Here is a 24098-nt window from a genome sequence, read left to right on the forward strand (position 1 = left end):
CTTGGGGAAAAAGCTGAGGTACGCCAAATTACCCAAGAACCTGACTGAAATTCAGTTCCAATAGGAATGTTGGAGTGAAGTATCCAAATTTGAAATTTTTGGCTCCAATTTGTACTAAGGAGGTCAGTACAGAGGCACCCCAACGCTCACCATTGATAGTAACCAAAATCTTTCTGTCTGTGCACATTTGTGCATTTCAGTATTAAAGACAAAATGATAGCATCTCTGGGTAATCATATACAAATGACAGCACAATACAAAATTGCATATAGATTATGCCCCCAGGCGGCTATCAGTGCCATCAGACTAATGTTGCTGCTCTAACACAGAACATCTGCAGAGCTGTAAAAACTTTAAGCACAGAAATGGTAAATGGCCTGTATTTGTATTGCACAGAAATATCTGACATCAGGGATTTTTTGCCCTGAACATCACTAGTCATGTTTACCAAGTGAAGTCATAGTCTATATGAGGTGATACAAAGAAGTACAGAGTAAAAAAAAAAAAAAAGGGGGGGGGGGGGGGGGTAAAGTACACAAACCCCTGTTGAGTGTTTTTCTTCTCTGACTGGAGCACATAAATTAAACCCTCTCTCTGCTCGTGCAAAGCTGTAGGCAAGGAGTCCATCCAGGTATCAGCTGCCCAGCTGTACCCGCATCATTCCTCATTGTCTCTGATCCTCCAAGAAAACATTGCCACTTTGATGGTAGCCTCCTTTTTATGAGTGCTGTTTACAAACACCGGGTGTGCTATGGTGGCACCTGGAGCGTGCAAGGGACTCATCAGCAATTAGCTGAGCCTCTGCTGGTGATTGTTGCACTGCAAGGGTTTATGGGGGATTAGTGCAGGCCAATGAAAACCGTTGGTGCCTGAAAGTGGTGCCAGCAGTAATTGTCGTTATTTGCTGGCTTGAGTTCCAGGCACAGTAGGTGCGATGGAAGCATGTTTGTCACGTCTGAGACAATGCAGGGACCTGAATGTAAAGAGCTACGTTTGCTCAGGTTTAACATATCAGGTTTATGGGTAAGGAGCATAATTATAAAGGGCCTTGGGGCAATTTGCCGCTATAGAAATAAAGTTAAATTGAATTTTAATGTTGGGACATAAAAAAGAAACTATATATATTGAAGAACTCATTGTATTTTTTTCTTATTTTAATAGATCTTGCAATGGGTTTGGGCGTTCTCTAGAAGGAATTTATTAAGGAACACCTTAAATATTCTCCTGGCCTACTCCAGGTCTCATGCGCTACACTTTATTCAGTTTATTCGTACTCATTGTTGTAGCCGGTAGACACAAAAGATCTGAGGATATGGAATGGGGATTTCACATTGTCTAGAAGAATCACTTGGGCTCTGGACGCTTGACCACACATCTATAAAGACCAGTTAGATCCATATAACTCACAGTCCCCCCTTTGAAAAGTCACTCCATTGTGTTCAAAGCCTGAGAAACCAGAGTGAGGTATTTCAAGCTATTAGAGAGCTTATTCTAACTGCTGAAATCCAAAGGTCAGTTTGGTGGAGTGCTCTACGCTCACAGAAAGAATAATGTTGACATAGGTTTACAGGCACTACGCGTTTTTATCTGTAACTGTTGTATTGATTGAAGTCAGTTTGCTAAAATTAGATAGTCATGAGGATATGGCCTCTGCAAATCAGATTAAATTCCGTTTGACAAATTGCCCCTGTTTCTGGATGTGTCTAACATTTTGAAATTCAGTAAGGCAGTGATTCAGTACTTCATAAAACTTGTTTTGATTGATCACTACACTTTGAGATAATGATATATATAAATATATATAGTTGTGAGTAATTTCTTATTCAAAAATCTGCTTCAAATGTCGAACAAAATCCCAGTTTGATGGAAGAGGGAGAAACACAATGAAGACAAATTAACTCTTTGTCAGTGAGTTGCACTGGAAACTGAAGGTCACTTCTTCGCCTCGTTCTGCTAAACAAGTATCAACTGATGGCCCCATTGAGCTCATGAAAAAGGCACTTTTGGCTTCCCACTTGCAACTGGCACGATCTCTTAACCTTTGACATGTTTTGGCTGGGACTGTCAATAAGCTCAAGCTGCCATTACAAGCAAATCCTGCACTATACATGTCTAGTCAACTGTGGACTTGCCATTTACTTCTTCTCCATGGGTTTTTTTTAAAAGCATAGAAAAAGTCTTTAACTCAGTCTCTTTTTACTCTTTCTTTTCTTTCCGTCCCCCATTTTTTGGACGTTAGCCCATCGTCAGATCATTCAAGCCTTCTCTGACCTTGGAAAAAAAGCAGAAAGGAAAGAGAGAGACACTCACAGCGTTCCCTTTTGTCAGACTCATGGTATGGGGGAAGAGGAAGGAGGGAGTACAGGATGAAGGTGCTGGTTATGAGATGGTGGTGGGGGCAGAAGCCTCCTGAGCCCCTCCACCCTACTCCCCTACAAGTCTTTGTTACTCACCTGAGAGGTGAAGAGCTAGACAAGATCTTATTAATGACCGAGCATTTTGAATAGGGCTATGCAAACTGTGGCAAAATAGTTCCTTCCATCACAAATTTAGAGTAGAAAAGAGTGAAAGACGGAGCAAAAAAAGATATTTTTCTACTCCTTTCCTCCTGTCTTCTTTTTGTTCCTTTTCCCAGGTCTTTAATTTCTTGGGTTGCCCCCTTGAGCCGCCCTCCATGGCTCAGTGCTCGACCAGAGCAGAGCCTGGGAATCTTGGAGTTCCCGCTGTGCTCCTGGTCTTGATTGACATACCTTTTCAATTATTTCACAGTTTGCTTGCTTTTTAAACGAAGAGGGCCCTGTTGTTTTTTTCCTTCTGCCCTTCTTTTCAAAACAAGCTTTTCATGTCGGGTTCGGGCTGCCAGGCCTAATGGCTGTGACCAGCACCTTTGATCTGCCATGACCCCCTCAAAGGGTCTGGTACTGGGCAAAGCAGCCGTCTGTGTGTATCGGCACAGACAAAGGCTACATCACTCACTATTCCTTTAAACACCTTGAGAGATTACCATGAGAACCAGCTTTCTAGTGGAGGCCTTGACAGGTGCAGTGATATGGAAACTTGCACATTGAGGCCTGAATGTACAGTAAATAATTTGGAGGGTCTTCTCGGTAAGCAAAGTTTTGCTTGGCTAATCCCAGATTTAAATATTTAACATGCACCTGCCAAAATACAAATATGCTCCAGCAATTTTAAGTAACCTTGGGTTTTTGGACACCATCGGAAAAAAAGATGGAAAAAAAATGTAAATAAACACAAATAACTCAGGGTGAAATTTGCACATTTATTATGCGTGGAACAAAATCAAACCTTTCGTTTATAGTAAATCCAGAATGCCTCTTTGATGGCTTTATCCAGCTATTTTTGAAACTCAAATTAGACACAATATGAACTGCTCTTTTGAGGCCTTTTTATTCATTCTTCACTTAATCACTTTTCATGTAGTCAACTGAGCATGACACCATGAATGCTAACAGGAATATCCTGTTCCAAAGTATGCATCTTTATCTCGTTTTGTGGAGTTCATTATGTCAAGAAAAAGACAAAAGACACGCAAAATCTGTGTTGGTGATAACAGTTCTGATAAGGTGGCTTAAATTTAACAAACATAGTCATATAATTGTGCTACAAACCATTGGATTGGTTTATATGTCATCTTCCTGAAAAAGCTGTAATTAGAACAGACTTGTGATTATTCCAATGGTAATGGTGCATGACAAAACATGCATGGTTCATGGCTCATGGTTCAGATGGGAAACTTTCTCTTCTCTGCATGTTAGCTCTTTTAACTGTATAAATAAAGGGAACAGTTTAACCTGAAATCTAATGCACTTTGGGCCAACATTACCTGCAATGTGAAGGAAACCAAACAAACTCAGGCCACAATTCCATATTTCTCATTCATTTAATAAGTAATGGGAAATAATAGACCAGAGGTCAAAGCTGATATCTTGACAAGACAACCCCAATAATTATATGCAAAGACTGATTATATGACCAAATAGCATTGCTAAAGCAGTGTAATCAAATAGTAAAGAGGCAAACAATAGCTTGCTAGCTTCTGAAATTTAAACACTTCCTATCGATCGTATTGATCGGTAGGGGAAGGACAGTCTATTTATAAGGCTCATATATTAGAAGTCTGATATCACTGCTGGAACACAAGTGATACCAGTGCAGTGATGATCTCATTGCAATGAGAAGCTACTATGATAGCTGATCTTCTATTTTATTTGTAGATTTTGACAGGGCTGCAGAGATAAGAAAAAAAATATTTATAGTGAGCAGTTGGTTTTAAATGGTTTGCAATATGAATATGTATACCAATCCCTTTCAAAGGAGACTTCAGATTATCAGTATGTTATGTCTAAGGTATGGTTTAGTTAAACTAATTTCTCTGAATAACCACATAACTTTGAAGGTTGACTTGACATTCGCTTAGTCATTTACGTCTATTTCAGCCTGCAGACCGAGACTCTGGGATCTCTAGATGGGGGTGAAGCACAAGCTGAAAACCTGCGTTCAAGCACACTAAGCCAAATATATTAAACATGAACTGTGACTTAAGGTTTCTTCCAGTGAATTTTACTTTATCAACCAAATTGTGGAATTGGGACAATTTCATCACGTTTCTCAGTTGCCGGATTGTCTTCCATTCCAAGGTAGTCCTTGTTTTCATGTGGCAAAGGGTTTTTTTCCTTCTTGGTTTCCAATATTAATCACATGCTCACAGATTAACATGCCTACTTCTACATCTGGAAACCACTCACAGAGTGCATTCTCAAGGACAACCAGTTTGCTTTCTTTGTCCAGTGCGCTGCGCTAAGCCACTTAACCCGGTCCTCCTCAGGATGACGAGTATTACAGTTATCTTCAAAGTGAAGTAAATACAATCAGCTATGTGCTTCTTTGTCCACAATAGACTGTATTTTTTAAAAGTAATGGAATTATATTGTGGGTCAATTATAGCACAAGCCAGTAGTAATAATGTTAAAGTGGCTATAAACAATGCTTTAATATGATGTGAAGTGAATTACTAACAATATTTACATTTAAATAAAGAGCTTACAAAGCTTTCATCAGCTTCATGTGAGTTTATGAGGTTTAATTATTCATCATCTGCCCATCACACAACTTTGATTCAGTGTATTTTTTGCCACCAAATGGCAACAACACAGATTTGTATGAAATCCAGTGAAACTTCAAACAAACGATTCCTCCAAGGAGAAACAAAAGAGCAAAAAGAAAAAGATAAATGTTCATGTGTGTATTTCACAGTTGCTTTATGTTCAAAATTCCTGAAATCCAAACATTATCAACAGATATCCAAGGAAAAATATGCGTTAATTAACATTGTAATGTCATTGATGTGTTGTCTGAAACTCCTGTAGCACTCTTGGTCATAGTTCTGTGAGTTATATGCCATAATAATTGCTATCTCCTGCTTTAAGTAACATAATAATCTCATGTTTTTAACTACTATAATGGGTACTATTATTCTTATTCTTATTACAATGCCCAAAAAGAAAGCCTCACAGTTAAATGCTATGCTATGCTTATTTCAATAGGCTCATGCAACATCCATGTAATGATGACCTGGATAGTCAGACCACTAACCTCTTCTCCAGCACATCCCCATATTCTCAGTGATATTAAAGTCTGGAATCTGTGCTGGCCAATCCATTTGAAGCGTTCTTTCACAATCCTAGAGCTGTCATCTTACAGCCATGCCATAAGGCAAGAAGAAACTCCCAGCGATGGAAAATGTGGTCATTCTGTATATTTAGGAAGTCAGCTGACCTCATTTATGGGGGCATTTAATCCAGTGGAACTTTATATTCATTTTCATTAATACATACACACCTTTAGTTGAGTCAGTGTTGACTATGTTTCATCATGGTGACATTTATTTTTGTTTGAATGAGGGTGATCAGGTTTAAAATACAAATGATGCAATCCCGCTGTGGCTTAATAGACCAACCAGTTCTGGACAGCAATAGAAAATTTACAGTCTCTTTAAAAGGAGCTGCCTCTCTGAGACTGCTGTTTCAGGATTTATGGATATTGTGTGTGTTGTATATGAAAGTATCACTGTCACACCTTTTCTCAATGTCTTTAAACAGTCAGCCTGATTTTCACTGTCCTTTGTGGTTTTGCTGTTTCATTCTAGTTATTTCCCTGGCTAGGTCTTCCTCTCCCTCCTTGCTGGCCCCTTTGCAATGGGTCTCCGGACATGCATCATACCTATTAACTCTTACAGGGTTGGGATGATTTATTTCATCCTTTTACCGGCAGCTATAAGATATGTCTGCCCTGAGCTAAGTCGAGTGGGGTTGGGCTATTCGCACGCACAGTAAACATGAAAGGCAGTGACACACAAACACTGAGTTTGTAGGTTTTTAGTGTTTTTTCCCCCCGACAAGGGCTAGAAAGTAAATAAAAACCCTAAAAAAAATCTCTAACATACTGAGTAGATGAATTAGCCAACCCTCAGTCATATCATCCACCACATGTTAGTCAAAGAAGCGCATCCAGTATGCTGAAAACCTTGGCCTGAGATCTGATTCTGTTCCTTGAATGAGCTCAGACTGTCTGGAAGCCTGAACAGTGTTTCTCTTGCTTAGTTTAGCTTTGAATTCAGTCAGATGAAGTCATGAAGGCTTTGATCAAACCAAATTGAAAAAAAAATACACAACTAAGATAACAGCAAAGGAAATAAGAAACAGGGTTACGTTTGCACCCTTTTTCTTACGCACTTGAACTTCTGCAGACGTAAACATGCTGTCAGTCTCTTAATTACTCAGCACACACGTATGCATGTGTGCTGTCATTTAAATATAACTGTATACAAAGGCCACTAACTCAGGGAAGTAGGACACAGCGAAACTGGTTTGCATGTGTGCTTTCTGTCCAAATACATTCCCTTGTATGTGGCCCATCCTGTCAAAAGAAAGAAAAAGGACGGTGGATAGAAAGAACAGGAAGAAAGGAGAGAAAAGACTTGCAGAGGGTTGCTCTTCCCTGCCCATGTATCACTTGCTTTCCCAAATTCCATTAAACTCTCAGGAGAGATGAGGGTTAAGATGAGACTGATAAGATTCTGTCTTTTAAAAAAAATTTCAGTCCATATTCAGTGCCTGGATCTTATTTTCAGCCGTGATTTTTCTACTACTACTACTACTGCTAAGAACAATACAGTATCCACATCTGAACCAAAGAGTAAAACAGTGAAATGTGGATTATTAAATATTAGGTCTCTCTCCTCCAAGTCTCTGTTAGTACATGACTTAATAATTGATCAACAAATCGATTTACTTTGCCTTACAGAAACCTGGTTGCAGCCGGATGTTCGTTTAAATGGATCAGCACTGTTGAGCCAACCATGCCTTTAATGTTAGCTAGTAATGACTTCATGAACTTCTTCACAAATAAAATTTTAATCATTAGAGAAAAAATTACCAGTAATCATCCCACAGATGTAATATTATCTACAGCTACTCTTAGTACCATTGATGTTCATTTAGACTCTTTTTTTCCAATTGATCTTTCTCAGTTAACTTCAATAATTGCTTCCTCCAAACCAGGGGTGCCCAATCCCGGTCCTCGAGAGCTACTATCCTGCAGCTTTTAGATGCATCCCTACTCCAACACAGCTGAATCAAATGGTTTGATCTCTTCAGCATGCCATCATGTTTGGCAAATGCCTGATAACAAGCCATTCATTTGATTCAGGTGTGTGGGAACAAGGATGCATCTAAAAGCTGCAGGACGGTAGCTCTCGAGGACCGGGATTGGGCACCCCTGCTCCAAACCATCAACGTGTCTTTTAGACCCCATTCCTACAAAACTGCTCAAAGAAGTCCTGCCATTAATTAATGCTTCAATCTTAAATATGATCAACCTATCTCTAATAATCGGCTATGTACCACAGGCCTTCAAGCTGGCTGTAGTTAAACCTTTACTCAAAAAGCATCTCTAGACCCAGCAGTCTTAGCTAATTATTGGCCAATCTCCAACCTTCCTTTCATATCAAAAATCCTTGAAAGAATAGTTGTCAAACAGCTAACAGATCATCTGCAGAGGAATGGTTTATTTGAAGAGTTTCAGTCAGGTTTCAGAGCTCATCACAGCACAGAAACAGCTTTAATTAAGGTTAGAAATGATCTTCTTATGGCCTCTGACAGTGGACTCATCTCTGTGCTTGTCCTGCTAGACCTTAGTGCAGCGTTTGATACCGTCGACCATAATATTCTCTTAGCGCGATTAGAGCACGTTGTAGGTATTACAGGTACTGCACTGCAGTGGTTTATATCATTTCTATCCAATTTGTGCATGTAAATGGAGAGTCCTCTTCACACACTAAGGTCAATTATGGTGTTCCACAGGGTTCAGTGCTAGGACCAATTCTGTTTACGCTATACATGCTTCCCCTAGGCAGCATCATTAGAAGACATTTTCACTGCTATGCTGATGACACCCAGCTCTATCTGTCCATGAAGCCAGATAACACACACCAATTAGTTAAACTGCAGGAATGTCTTAAAGACATAAAGACCTGGATGGCCGCTAACTTTCTGCTTCTTAATTCAGATAAAACTGAGGTTATTGTACTCGGCCCTGAAAATCTTAGAAATATGGTATCTAACCAGATTCTTACTCTGGATGGCATTACCTTGGCTTCCAGTAATGCTGTGAGGAACCTTGGAGTCATTTTTGACCAGGACATGTCCTTCAACGCACATATTAAACAAATATGTAAGACTGCTTTCTTCCATTTGCGCAACATCTCTAAAATTAGAAATATCCTGTCTCAGAGTGACGCTGAAAAACTAGTTCATGCATTTATTACTTCCAGGCTGGACGACTGCAATTCATTATTATCAGGAAGTCCTAAAAACTCCCTGAAATGCCTTCAGTTAATCCAAAATGCTGCAGCAAGAGTCCTGACAGAGACTAGAAAGAGAGAGCATATTTCTCCTGTTTTGGCTTCCCTTCATTGCCTTCCTGTTAAATCCAGAATTGAATTCAAAATCCTGCTCCTCACATACAAGGTCTTAAATAATCAGGCCCCATCTTATCTTTATGACCTTGTAGTACCATATCACCCTATTAGAGCACTTCGCTCTTGCACTGCAGCCCTACTTGTTGTTCTTAGAGTATTTAACAGTAGAATGGGAGGCAGAGCCTTCAGTTTTCAGGCCCCTCTTCTGTGGAACCAGCTTCCAGTTTGGATTCAGGAGACAGACACTATCTCTACTTTAAGATTAGGCTTAAAACTTTCCTTTTTGCTAAAGCATATAGTTAGGGCTGGACCAGGTGACCCTGAATCCTCCCTTAGTTATGCTGCAATAGACGTAGGCTGCCGGGGGATTCCCATGATGCATTGAGTTTTTTCTTTTCCAGTCACCTTTCTCACTCACTGTGTGTTAATAGACTTCTCTGCATTGAATCATATCTGTTATTAATCTCTGTCTCTCTTCCACAGCATGTCTTTCATCCTCTCTTCCTTGTCTCACCCCAACCGGTCGCAGCAGATGGCCCCGCCCCTCCCTGAGCCTGGTTCTGCTGGAGGTTTCTTCCTGTTAAAAGGGAGTTTTTCCTTCCCACTGTCGTCAAAGTGCTTGCTCATAGGGGGTCATGTGATTGTTGGGTTTTTCTCTGTATCTATTATTGTACGATCTACTGTGCAATATAAAGCGCCTTGAGGTGACTGTTGTTGCGATTTGGCACTATATAAATAAAATTGAATTGAATTGAACTTCTATTCCTATTATTCTTATTATCATTATTATTATTGTTATTGCTTTTTTCTTAGCTTTTCACAGCCCTGCAGCAATAAATGAATCAGTTTGTGTATATTGCTAATTTTGCTGATTTCATCCACGACGACAAACATTAGAGCAGGTTACAGAGAAAATTCCAAAATTATTTGAAGTGCAGTCTTTCAAAGTTGTGTATAACCTGATGTTGTTGTGTTCAGGCAGGTTTTCAGGCCACTCTACCTCCCTGTCACACTGGCTACTGAGGGAGGTGTAAAGCCGAGCCGATCTACCTCTGTGCAAGCCAGTGCGCAGGTTTTCGGAGCCTGTGAACAAGCCGCATGGTGGTGATCTGCTGAAAGCTGACTCCCACACTCCCTCTGCCCCAGCCCCGGCCGCAAGGGGTGACATTCTCTCACACACAATCCAGAGACCGGTCCTCTTTCAGGACTCACACTCGGCCCAGTTACCCCCACCTTTTCATACGGTTGTGCTAGGAGAAGTACTCCAGGGATTAGCCTAGTCAGGTCTTTCAAAGGCCATTAGAGCAAATTACAGGTATCTTCTTACCAGTGCGCTGGGACAGGCCAGGTGAGGGGCGTAGAGGCCAAGCAGGAGTGCAGGGGTCAGCTTGGGACAAAAAGACAAGGCCACCCTGGGCCCCACTCTATCGGAGTGTCTCCTTGGCTCCACAAACTGGTAGACCTGCATCTATGAATGGCTCACTTGATGGGACCTCAGAGACATTGTCTCACGACCGTAACTTTAGCCCTTTTTTTCTTAGTACCCTCTACCCCCACATCTCACTCTCTCCCTGTTGAGTTTCCCATCTTTAAATTGATGTGGGCATGAGTTTGCCCAGATAAATGATCACACAAAATGACTACAAAACGCAAAATCTACATGACTTGAACCACGGTGGGTTAGTTGATACTCACCTTATCTACCGTGGTAGAAAGGATATAACCTGTATGCTGCAAACACAAATTGGTATGTGCATTACAAAAAGACCTGGCATCAGTTGAAATTGAATTTGAATAACATTAACTATTTCCACTTGAAAACTAAATTTAACTTGTAATGGCAACCACACAACCATTAATGTGTGGTCTGTCAATGTATCAGTATGCTGCAGGCGTCGTGAGACTGATTCTGTTGATAAAGTTGTAGAGATGGCCAAAGGGAGTTCCGCATCCTGCCATTTTCTCTAGACTACACACAGACACACACTCTCACCCACACATACATGCCTTTTGGCCTCTTTTGGCCACATACACATACACACATATGCCTCACCCTATCCCAACCGGTGGATGACAATCTAGTGGAAGAGCTGCGGAAGTGTTTCATTAGCCAATTACCGCTGGTAGATAAAGCCTGCGTTCCCACAGTCCGCAAGGTTGGGGGGTCAAATGTGACCAATTACCCTCCATCCCCTCACAGGACAGATTAGCCTGTCTGATTTATCCCCAGACAGACTGACCCAATACTCCAAAATCACCATCCACATCTGGATACGTTGTGCGTGTGTCACGGGAGGCAGCTGTATGTGTGTGCATGTGAACAATTTCACTCCTCATAAACATTGCTTCTACTCTTAATAAAACACTGGGCTCTTCTTTACCACACACTTCCGAGTCATTAGTGTGTCTAGAGGTTCTGTCAGCATGTCATCCATGGTTGTTATATCACTGAACACAAGCTTCCTTGGCCAAGCAAAGCTTTGATTGTATGTAATGGAACTTCAATCAGTTCATTAGGGACCCCCAGGATGCCGAATCAGACCCTACCAAACCCTAAATTTATAAGAGCAGATGGGGAGGCAAGCTATCCAGAAGAGGGTATACTAGAGGACGACTGGGAAGGTTTAGGTTAGTGGGGGTGGAGGCCTGCTGTAGTCAAACTGAGGGATTGGAGAGGTGAAAAAGGTTAACGAAGCCCACAGTGTGCACCACTCCTGTTCGTCTGTGCCTGTGTGGTACCAAGTGGCTGTAATCTCCGACCAGGAGGCATTCTCTTTAATCAGGGAGGGAGACCAGGGAGAGCAAACTGCCTCCAAATCATGCATCACATCCGTAACAAGCGGACGGCAGACTATCAAAGGCTTCACAGATAGTTATGAGCTGATCTGCCAGAGGTTTGTGACTCACAGCTTCTGAATTTTCCTGAACTTTAAGATACCCCAGGAGCGCAGCAGGGATGGCGGGATCCACGTTAAACTGAGGTCATCTACCCTGCTACTTAATAAATAACACTAAGCAGGTGAATTGCATCTGTGTCTTATATGGTTGGTTGTTCAGATTGGATTCAGTGGGTGTAAGCATACTCAGGGAAAGACATTGTTTTTGCTGGTTTCTACCCACATCTTTAGGATGCTCTGGTGAAAAAAGATATATAAAGATCACTGATAGTGGAACCAACCAAGCAGCTGCAGTCACTTTCAAATAGATTTAACCTTTGAATTTGAGTGAAAAAGTTTCTTCAACAAAATAAATAAAAACCCTGAGCTAAAAATGTGTGTGCAGGCAGGTATGATAAATGCAGCTTAATTGCTTAAACTTATTCAAAAAATGCATGCATTCGATATTAATGCCAGGTTGAAGTCAGTAACAACAAATTTCCCAATTTCAATTCAAAATCTAGGAAATAAATACAATTAGAAGACCTTTTCTGTATATTTCTTCATTTTTGAAGCTTAGAAATTAATTAAAGTATAAAAAACAAACAAACATCCTGAAGTTTTTATAGTATTTTTCATTGTGAATGCACAATACTTCATAAAGGGGGAACACTTGGCTACTTATACACATCTGGCCATGAGAAGAACTGTGCACCCTGAATGTGCAACTGAATACAGTAATAATCTCCATCAAGCAAGCCTTCCTAATTTCAAAAATAGCTTCTCAGGATGGACCAGAAACTTGATCATCTTAAAAGAAAAGCAAAGTGGGAGATTAAACAGGTCCACTGAACGCTGGCCAGTGGCCAGTGCATGTTTTTGGTGCTTAACACATACTAACAACAGAAACAAATGTCTTGTCCTCTGCTGCAGCAAGTCTAATAAAATGAGAACAGTACTTACAAAGTTTAAAACCGAGAAACCTTTTTAATCTCAACAATCAATCCAAGATAACGCGAATCGTGATACATCGTTGGCTGGCATGTGTATATGGCAGTACTATATTATCAGTATTATTTTTAAATAACTGTCATTTAAATCCTACATAGTTTTTGCAGTTTTCCAGTCCAGTGCATTTGTTCAGTAGTAGGCTAAAAAATAAAGAAACCTGATTTAGTTTGGAGAGTACTGCCAGTTTTAGGTATGTGCATATGCAATTCAGGTGTGCAGTGAGTTTCCAGTGACTGAGCACCAGGACACAGAATATTCTCTGTGGCCTGAGCTTGCCCCATATTTATATTATTAAAATGAGAAGGGCATACAGGAGGTGACAAAAGGCACAAGAGTGAAATCAGGCAACCTGTCAGAGCTGTCACTTGCTCCACTGGCCAAAGGGCCCTGACCTCAATCCTATCCGTTGCAGGGGAGGAAAGGTGGAAATGGATACAGCTGGAGAGAGACGGTGACAGGTAGGAAAGGCCGGCAGTCAAAAAAAGAATAGTGAAAGTATGCTTTTATCGATATGTACAGACTGACATTCATATGTATTGAGTTTCACATGCATATGGATATTTTTGCTCAGCTTTGGACAACTGCAGAACAAAAAAATAAAAAACATTGAGCTCTGAAAATTCAGCCCATTCGTCCCTGTTTTTTAAAAGTAGGTCTAAAATAACAAGGCAAGGAGAACGATGGTGCAAAGATCCAAGAGCTATAGAAAAGCGGTGTGATGCATGATGTTGACTATGCTGTTTCAGCTATAGCACTGCAATGCTTTGTACCACCTTCTGTGTTCTAATGAGGACGTGGCCTTTCAGATGAGAAAAACACCCACGTGCACGCAAGCTCGCACATGTCAGTGTGCATGCAAACACAGAAACATGCATGCGTCTGAACTGAGTACAAGGTAAGGTCTGGTTCATATTAACCATTAGGGAACGGAAACGCACATCTTTTTCAGCTTAGGGTCCACTTCATGCTCCTGGAGTGGCACACGTATAAACACAGGCACATGCGTTGGGAACGTACACGCACATTCAAGGAGCTGACATGATATTCACATCCTGCCCATGTTCATTTAGTGAAATGGCCTCAGAGATAAAAAGCAGGTATGGGTTGTTTGTAATGCAGTTCAGACAAGACTGCATGGTCTCAGGATGTTGGAATGCACAGACTGAACCAGAGTTGCTGTTTTTAGTCTCTCACATTTACATTAATTATCCTGCTACTACTTTCAGGAAACAAACTTAGAACACAATTATTCAGTCCAGCTAGTTGAATCTAATTCAGTTCAATTCAGTTTTATTTGGGCCAAATAACAACAACAACTGCCTCAATATGTGCTGTATTGTAAGTATATTGTAAGCAGAGATGGGCATGTAATCCGATTACTTTTTTCAAGTAACGAGTAAAGTAAGGGATTACTAATGCAAAAACGGTAATTAGATTACCGTTACTTTCCCGTAGGAACGCTGCGTTACTGCGTTACTAAAACCGTGATTTTTTTTGCAAGAATGTCTCATGACAGTGACATAAGCAAGTGCGATGTTCGTGGCAACAGCTGTGTGCAGATCAACAATGGATCATATATCGAGTGTGGGAGAGAGTATGAGGTGCAGCGTTTAAAGCGTGGAAGTACTGACCTTACTTTGAGTTTGAGTCCGTAAAAAGTGACAAAAACATTAGCATCCGTTGTGCGTGGGAAGAAAACTTCTTTTTACAGCGAAAAAAACCCTAAACTTCCAAGCAAGCACCTAGTGCGCTATGACGTAATGGGAAACTCACAGAGAAACTGCTGTATCCTTCCACTGACCGCTGCGGGACACCTGCACCAGGGTAAACCTCCGCCTACCGTACTCCTGCTTTACAGGTAAAAATAGAGCAACAGGACCGCTAGTCTGTGACTTTATTTATTTTCTGCTGTGTTTTACTTGCATCTATTTGAAAGAGTGAGTGTAAACACACACAAAAAAATATTTTATGTGCTGGAATGTGCAGAAAACAGGTTTAAATGTTAAACTAATTTATTCCAGTCAGAGAATGTTGCATATAATTAAATTTTTGCTTGATGCATAAAGTTAAAAGATTAAAACTGATAAAACAAGTTTTAAAAAGGGACTTTTCCATTTGATTACATTTTGTATGATGGATTATGCAGAAAAAGTAGAATTGGGCTGAAAGATCTATCGCTTTATCACCTATTCAGGTTGTAAATTGTGTTTTTAAAAAGTAACTAAGTAATTAATTACTTTTGAAAATAAGTAATCAGTAAAGTAACGGGATTACTTTTTTGGGGAAGTAATTAGTAATTAGTTACTGATTACTTTTTCAAGTAACTTGACCAACACTGATTGTAAGTATGGTGAAAATAGCCCTAAGGTAACCTCTTTGCCTCAGTTTTTTGAATATATCTTACATATTATTGCATTATTTTGAACCAAATATTGTTAAAATGCAGTAAAACCTTTTTGATTTTATAGATTTTTCTCCTTTAAGGTCCAATCCAGCTGCAAGTTATATTATATGCATTTCTACATTTGGTTCCAAATTTGGTAATCCCCTTAACATTCACCATCCAAAGCCAGTTTTAACAGTGCGATTTTATTTAAATAAGCATTACATTTTTAAGAGTTCTTTGCCTGACTGTAGACTTTTAGTCAGGCATAAAGTTTCTTAACATAATCTTAAATTGCCCAGAAAACATGACACAACATCATGATAAAGAATGTTGACTTATTAATGTTGACTTTCTAATAACTTTTAGCACTGATGTAACTGCGATTAGCCCGTAGTAGACGCAAGGTGTGTGATTGTCATTCTGCAGTCGTACACAAAATCACACACGTTATGACTTAATTGCCTAACAGCATGTCAATATTTTGCCACACAGGCTGATAGGCAGGCTTTGGTTGATCTGTTTATGTTTGTGAGAGAGATTAAAATCTGCACGCGCTAGAGCTTCCACGTGTTCTTGTAACTTATATGGTAGAGAAGCCCCAGATTCACCTGAAAGTCACCTCAGAGAATAGCCTCTGGTTTTATAGCCTCCTATTGCGCTCTCTTATGATAAAACCTTACAGAGAGGCATATGTGCTTTAAGGGTAACAGGTGCATTGCATTCCTAGTGCAATTCTTCCAGTAATTTTAGGTTAAATTCAAACACCTTTAAACTCTTGTAGCTGTAGTCAGTCAGCCATGACTGTATTTAGGGATGCCAAGTTGTTTCTTTTCCCCCCCATCTACAGCAGGGGTTCTCTTTCAGCTTCTTTATTCCTGGGCCAGTGGTTAAACGCCGTCCAAGACATGATGTCTGGCTCAGTTCAAGCGGCGAGGTGAGAGGCTTTATTGGAAGGGTCAAAATGTCTTGGTCTATCTAAGGTTGAGGCAAGACCGCTTTCCTCTGTCTCAGTGGGCTGATTACGTCAGTGCACGTGTGTGTGCATGTGTACGATTCGAGATGTAAGTGGCAGCTGCTCCTTCATGAATATTTCCTTTGGTGAATGATTTCAAACATGTGGTGCTGCATGAGTAAGGCTAGCTAGTCGTCTGTTCCCAGCTGATTTCATTAATATGTTTTACACCTTCCACAAAAAGCTCTTACTGTAATAAGAGCACTAATGTGCTCACATTGAGGAAAAGGCCATATTTTTCACTCTAAAAATGAAGAGCTTGGCTGTGAACATGTTCAGATTTGCGTTGCTCTACTGGCAATAATTGTTGCTCGTTACACTGATGTTTAAAGCACCTAAATCATAGTGTAGCTTTTGGAAAGCAACAAGTCTCCTTATGCGAAGGGGATGAAAAGTAATGCAAAAACTACTCATCCTCCATGGCCCAATTAATATTTATAGAATAGGTAGTCTTGGTCTACTATGGACCTTAATACTTTTCTGGTAAAACCATTTGGATATTGATGTATTTCTATCTTGCTATCAAGTCATTCTCTGCTTTTTACAAACTTAAGGAGCACGTCTTCAGTCAATGGTGTCAAGGTTCAAGCTGTTGGTTGCTGGAACTGTGAAGTCTTCCCTTTTGTGTTACCTTCACACCCACAGGATGTCCATAGCTGTGCGATGTTATAAAGGACTCGGTTGTCAGTGCCAAAGTCAGACTCTATAAACCTGCTGATGAACCCCGTAAACCCCAGAGAGGAGCTGGAGCCAGACTACTAAAGGTTGTTAGCTACTAATTGCTACATTTCTAGGGCCCATTCAAGACATCAAACCCATGTGGCAGAAACCAGGGATGCTCTGCTAATTAGCCTGACACTGACACTCTTGTCCTCCAATGTTCCCAGGGCAGTGATAGTCTGTAAATTTGTATGAAGGATTTTAACATGCCTGTTAAACATAAACGTGTATCTGTGATGTTTTATGTGGGGTTTTTTTGTCTCTTAATAACACAAACCACAATTTAAGTACTGATTTCATTTTTTTTTCTCAGACAAGCTGTGGACGTGCCTTTACAGTGAAGACTGGGGGGTTAATGCATGATTCGTGGGATTTTACCCTCCTATTGGCATCCAAAATGTCCACGAATCCCTTCTCAGTTGAGACAACCCAGAGGAAACCTTAATGCCTAATGAGCAACGGGAAGCGCTCCAGCACTCTTCTAGCCTTTAATTTCCACCTCAATACTAAGCAGAGCACGCCCCAGCCCTTCTCCTAGCCTCATTAACATGTGTATTCTTCCAATTCAAAACACCAAAGTACTTCCTTCAGCCAGGTGCTTCCCCCTTTGGCCCCTCCAGCCTTGGTGCTGTTGATCCAGTCACACATCCCCGTCTGAGCTATAGCAGAATTAATGGTGAGTCATGGTGAGGTTAAAAAAAAGGCCAGGGTAGAATAACCCTCTTTCCACCTTTAAAATGGCAGACAGCACAGAACAGACATTTTGTAAAATCTGTTGTTTAGTGACCTTGTCCCCAAAGTAAAACGTGGGTTGATGATGAACATTGGTATTTTTAAATTGCCTGATGCTTTGTTTTGCCATTGCTTTAAAGCGCTATGCATGCGTAGTCAACTAGGGCTTTAGTATGTCACAAATGAGTAGCAGTATAGCACATGACTATATACAAGTGAGACTTAAACAATTAAAATTTGTGTATGTGATAATATCTGTGCTAAGACGTGCATGACAATGTAAATAAAAACAAATGTTGTTTCACAAACTACTTCTCTGTAAAATGCAATAAATTGAGTTTTACAGTTAAAAAATAAAGATAAATTTTTTTTTGCTCCTACTCCACATCCTTTTTTGACATTGTCCATCTTAAAAAAACAAAAAAACAAAACTATTGTCTTTGCAATACTGTCCGCCACACTTGTCTTGTCCTTTTATGATTTTAAAATTCAAGTCAGTCTCTCTTTTGTGAGTGACAGTTTCCCCTGTGTATGAAAACTTTTAATAATTTCCACAACATATTTCAGTTGGGTGGAAGGTTTTCACCCCATGGTTTTGCTCCAAGTCAAATACACCCATGAACTTGGAAAACTTTCACATCAAACAGTAACATGTTGCACACCAAGGGAAATTTAGTAAATACATCACACCCCGGCTGCGAGAGCTGAGAGGCTATAGAGGCAAAATTAAGCTAGTCTGGCCACAGTGACTTTTTGCAGTTGTAGCGGTGTCACTTTATGAACTGGCTGATGCTACTGGAGGCCGACCAAGTGTTTGATGATTGTAGCCACACACATTTAGTCCATCTATTTAAAATATGAGGAAAAAATTAAAACATGCAATAAAATATACACAGGGTGGCTTGCCAAAAAAGATTTTGTAAATAGATCACAGACTTGACAATTACAATTACAAGTAGCCTTCATTTGTTAATTAAACTGGACTTTAATAATTACATATGCTGTATTAATACACTAGGCGCCTATAACTATTGTAATTGATCACAAACCAGTTGCCGGGTGTGTCTGCGCAGCTGTTGTGCTTCAGGACAGTCTAATTAGCAGGCTACGATCAGTAGCCCATGGCAGGATATGATGTGTACCTGCCTCTGAAGCTTTTGTAAACACTTGGGTGTGTTTTTCCCTCTAGATCATTTTCTGCTTTACCATAGTTCAAAAGAAAAACATGTTGTCACCCTCCCTTCTGGTCTCTCAAAGGACTGCACTTTGACTCTTCGTGCGGCTGTTTCAAGTTATTTTTAGTAACACTTATAATCTTTTTTTATTATATGTGGAACTATAATTGGAGCATGTAGGTTGACAGGATGTACTCAGATCATAGCAAGATAATTTATCTTGATTTGTCTCTAGTTTGATTAACAAATATAGCCGATAATTTACAACTTCCCTGACTGAAAAAAAAAACAAAACTTGAGGAAATTTTGTGGATGGAGTCTACTGTTTTTGTTTTAGTGTGATTTTTCTGTGTATTTCCACACTCATACTCACATGAAATAATTCTTTTTGATTTTGATTTTATTTTTGGGGGGGGGCTCATAACTGATATATATTCAGGCTGTTTAGTCTGCTTCTACATAGTCGTACAAAAAGAGAATTAAAACTGTCCTTCAACTACAAGGCTGTTTTAATGACTTGATAATTGACTTTAGGCTCTTTATGTCACACTCATAAGTCGTTCATCATGAATTAAAACTGAAGACTGTAAAATAAAAGCAGGTTTATTTGCCACATACGTGTTTTGTATTCTTTATCTCCCTTCAGCCCCGTCCAGCTGTCTCATCCTTTAAATCCTCGAGCCCTTTAAGTTTGCATGTCTCCCACTTGCCCCTTCCCTCAGCTGTTCCATGCCCCTACTCCACTGGGATTGATACAATATTTTCCAGCCTCAATTAGCAGCGAGTCTGTTGACTAATTCCAACTGTTTTTGCACCTGAGAGTTGTGAGCTGGGGCTGGAAAAACTGAGGTTGGTGAGGCGGAGGTGAGGGACGGTGCTTGGGTGTAGCAGGCAAAGCTGTCGGGGCAGCAGAGCTGTGTCGACAAGAGTGTAAGGGCAAACCAGAGGACAGAGTGCGGAGCAGGTGGAGGATGGGGCTAAGACTAGCACTAGGAAACGCTATAGGTTACACAAGTATATTAAAGGCAGAATTAGTACTGGGTCTCTCGGTATTGGTCTCTGTAAGGATCTATGTGTTTTTGCAAGTAGATTCCCACAAGCTACATCATATATATTACACTATTTTTAAATCAGATGGAAAAAATATATCTCAATTTATTAGAAATCTTAAAAAAAGATTACTAATGCATTGTCTTTCATGTCTAGTACCTGATTTACGTCATTTACCATGTATAACTTTCTACTTGTTCTGCCTCCAGTCTATAGCATAGTGAAATTCTCTTGCTCAGGACACTTACAGTTTAATTTCAAGGTCTCTGCAAGAGTAACAGTGCTCTTAAACAGAAAAGGAGATCTCAAAATGGTCTTAAACCAGATCTGTCCCAGTGTGAGTTGCAACCACAGGCTGACCACAAGGTTCATTTTGTTAAATCTAAGGCAAAGCCTACATGACCGCTGGTTTGGCACGGTGCTCAGCTCAGGGTGCAGAACACACCCTCATTCTGTGTGAGTGCCGAAAGAACCGTTCTTTCCACCAAAGGAAATGAGAGGATGATGGCTAAAGTGTATGAGGACATTATATCTAAGGGGACTGTACTTTTTCATTAATGGCTACTACAGCCTCCTAAGAGTAAATGACCCAATTGGCAAAAAGTAAAAAAGCATACATTTCACAATCAATTTTGCTGTTTTAAGACATTTTAAATGTCAATTTCTTCTTTTTGCCAAATGTCTTTCAGTCCTTCGGCATGACTTCTGTCAAACTGTCAAATACAAGCAAAGTTTGGGAGTAGTATTTTGTTATGGTAGCTGACATTTATTACCACTAATGTGAAAGAATAATGTCCCAACTTGGATATGCCCACGGGTCCAAATTTAACACAGTAATAATTCATCTCAATTTGAATTTATACCAGTGTGTGTGGCTTTTAAAGGTTCTGCCAGGTGACTAATCCCGACAGGTTAACAAATGTCATCCAGTCTGCCACTTGGAGATCACTGAAATGGTGGCAACAGACTGACTGGCTTGTTAGCTGGACGCAGCAGCTGTTCTCCCCCAGTAGCTGTATGGAAAAACTCTGACTCACCCCCTTGTATAAAAAGGCATTAAGAACCAAACACATAAATATTACAGTCAAAGGCAAAAATGTCTCTAAGAGCTGTCCAATAAGTCAGTCAGCCAGTGACTAATGGAGAGGAAGGTCAGATCATGACCAGAATCAGTTCATCTGACCTGGTCAAGTAATGGTGGTTAAGAAACCATCACTGCATGAACAAGGTTTTCTCAAGTGTCCACAAAGCATAGATTGTCCGACAGATTACAAACTGAACGACACAGATCTGTCTGAATATGCCCGTCCAGTTGAGTTTATCTTGTTTAACTCGTCAGACATAATGTGGGTTTCGGGGCAAAGCCACACTGCTAGAGAATTTTACATGAAATTCCTACTTGCATGCACACCCACAGAAAGCCATATAAAATCACAATAAAGCGCTTTGAGTGCTCAGATAGAGTAGAAAAGCGCTATATAAGGACCAGTCCATTTACCATTTACCAACAGAGCAGATGAACTGTGAAGATTACAAATTGGTCTGTGTTGGAAAAAAGTGTTTCAGAAATGTGTTTCAGTATGACTGATGCATTTTCACCACAGTTTTGACAGGTTAATTTCCAGTGAAAGGGAAACTTTTTTTTTTCCAAGACCACTTTGTCTTTCCTCAGTGCCTGCTGTCCCACGAGGGGTCTAAACCATCTCTAGGTTATTCCCTTCCTACCTAGCAACGCTTCCGCCCTGCTCTAAACAACGCAACACAAATTGCTCAGCAGTGATATGACTAAGGGATATCCCCATAAACAGCTGTAAAAGTGAACAGATAAGAAAGTTCAGCCATAAAAATAAATCCGAAAACGTCACAGGGCATCCTCCCTCTGACACAAATTTCAGATATGCAACTTTTTCTCACTTTACTTACTGTCAGCGTAGTTTTTACGTCGAGTGCCGTCCACCTTGCCGGTTTTGTCAATGCAGAGGAAGAACTTGTTGGCAGAGTAAAGTCGCCGAAGTCGGACGTCACCCTCTAAGTGATTATAACTGCGCGTGTGCCTTTCCAGTGTCCATGAACAGTTGATTCCGCTTGCGAGCACCTGAAGGGGTTCATGCCCTACTCGAGGAGGACAGGCCCCCGTGACAGTACCAGCGGTGACCAAGAGCACGGTGAAGCATGCCAGGCAGAGTGAGGCTGCACTAGGCAGGGGGAAATGTGGACCGGCAGAGGCTGCAGTTGTAGCGGTGGTGCTGAGGGCAGCTTCAGGACAGAAATTAACTGCGGACGCCGTCCATCTGCACATGGTGGGTCAGACTCCCAAGGTGCACCTTGTGCAAGCTGTAGGCATGCTGATGATCAGGAGAAGTCCCTGTGGAGGGAGAGAAGGAAGGGAAGCGGCACTTACAGCAAATCCTCTGGATGTCACAGCCAGTCTCCACTTTGAGCTGAAAGCGGGCCTTCCTTCCTACAGAATCAGTTTTGCCAGAGTTCCTCCAGTTGTCATCTTCAGTTGTGTTTTTTTTATTCTTTTTTTCTCCTCCTTTAACAAAGTGTCGCAATTTAACAAATCCAGTTTTTTGAAGTTCCTCCTTGATGCTGCTCCTTGCTTGTTTGTCGTCTCTTCCTTTGACTGAAGTCTTCTTCACTGGTCCATAATTAAAGTCCTGGGCTCTATGAGGATTCACATACGTGTGTTTGAATGAGTGAGTGTAAATGTACAAGTGTGTTTCTGTGCCAGTTTAAGCATGTGTGCGTGCACCTTGCAATGCTCTGCTGTTTCCAGCTGGGTAGGAACAAGTTGCCTGTCTGAATTGCTGACCCGTGGCAGAGAAAGAGTTGACTACTTCTAGTGTGTGTGTGTGTGTGTGTGTGTGTGTGCGTGTGTGTATGTGATACTGAGAGAGAAAGAGTGAGTGAGAAAGAGAGGGAGTGAGTATGGGAGGTGTTTGTGACAGAGAGAGGCAGCGAGAGTGTGTCTGTGTGTGTCAGAGTCTGCGAGCACAGGGCAGCGAAGCAGTGAGGCAAGCGAAGCCACGCTCTGCTGTGTGCAGTCAGTCAGTCCTCTCTTCTGTGAAGGCAGCGGCTCAGTTGTCCTGCATTTTATCCTGGGCAGGGCCAGGAGAAGGGTGGGGGGATGGGGCCACTGCACTCATTCATAACCATTTCAAACAAATGAGAAGCCTTACATCAAACACCATCCTCATTTTAATCTCTTACAGAAAACTTTGCTCTGTGAGAAATAGGTAGTTTGCCTTTAAACTTGAGGATTTTTTCTGCTTTTTGTGGTTACAGACACCTGGAGAGGTTCAAACTGTCTTTCAAGATGTGAACGGTGAGAGTCAAATCAGCTCGATTGCTGTTCAGTTAAACCTTTTTTGACACTTTCACTCTGCACATGGGGCAAATTAAGGGAGCCTTCCCCCCTTTTTTTAATGGTTGCTGGTTTGAATCATCAAGCAGTCAGAAACACAGAGCAGGTTGTGAGTGTTGGTAGACCTAGTCCAGATGAAGTCTGAGAGTCTTTCTGATCACCTTTGTTAATATTTCAATGGAACGGCGTCTCTGATCTTTACCATTTAATTTGGCAGAGCAGGATGGAAATGAAGAACACCTTTTTTTTGTGAGTTCACCCACTTATCTGTTTTTAGAGGCTGTGTAATAAGCCTGATTAGATCAAGGTAAACGAGCACAGTCAATGCGTTATTTTATTAAAATTTTTAACAATATAAAGAAAACTAACAAAAACCTCTTGAATAGTTTTGAAATTTATGGAAAATTTTGTCATTTTGGTAAAAAGATTCACTTCCTTTCTTCTTTTCTTTAATCTTTATGGTGAATATAACATAGAGCCAGCAGCCAGGAACAACTAATGCGATTCAAAAGTATGCGTAAGAGCGTAGAACACAAGATGAAAAAAATTACCAATTAGCTTTGCCACTCATCTCCTTTTCTTTATTTGGGTCCTCGTTTCAATTAGCACCCTGACCTGAGGCCACACTTGTCCAGTGCTGGAGGTGTTTCCGAGGGCTTCACGTTCACAAGTGGGACAGTCACTTCACACTCTGTGGGCTTTTTGACTGCCGCTAGAGACTTGAGCCCTTTTTGCATGGCCACAGTTTGCCCCAGCTTTCAGGGTTTCATA

General features: G+C 40.8%; 1 protein-coding gene across 1 annotated transcript in view; it reads right to left on the reverse strand.

The window, feature by feature from the left end:
- The window catches only part of fgf22 (fibroblast growth factor 22), a 29787-nt gene extending 6774 nt beyond the window's left edge, over window positions 1–23013 (reverse strand). The window contains exon 1 of the mRNA XM_086283661.1: window positions 21884–23013. Within this exon, the coding sequence (XP_086139787.1) occupies window positions 21884–22259 (376 nt within the window). The 5' untranslated portion in view covers window positions 22260–23013. The remainder of the gene's footprint in view (window positions 1–21883) is intronic.
- Window positions 23014–24098: the final 1085 nt, after the last annotated feature.

This window comes from Aulonocara sp. 'chitande type north' Nkhata Bay, linkage group LG23 (assembly GCF_057382095.1).
Source record: "Aulonocara sp. 'chitande type north' Nkhata Bay isolate Kocher_YH1m ecotype deep benthic linkage group LG23, A_spYH_male_GT1.1, whole genome shotgun sequence".
Lineage (NCBI taxonomy): Eukaryota > Metazoa > Chordata > Actinopteri > Cichliformes > Cichlidae > Aulonocara > Aulonocara sp. 'chitande type north' Nkhata Bay.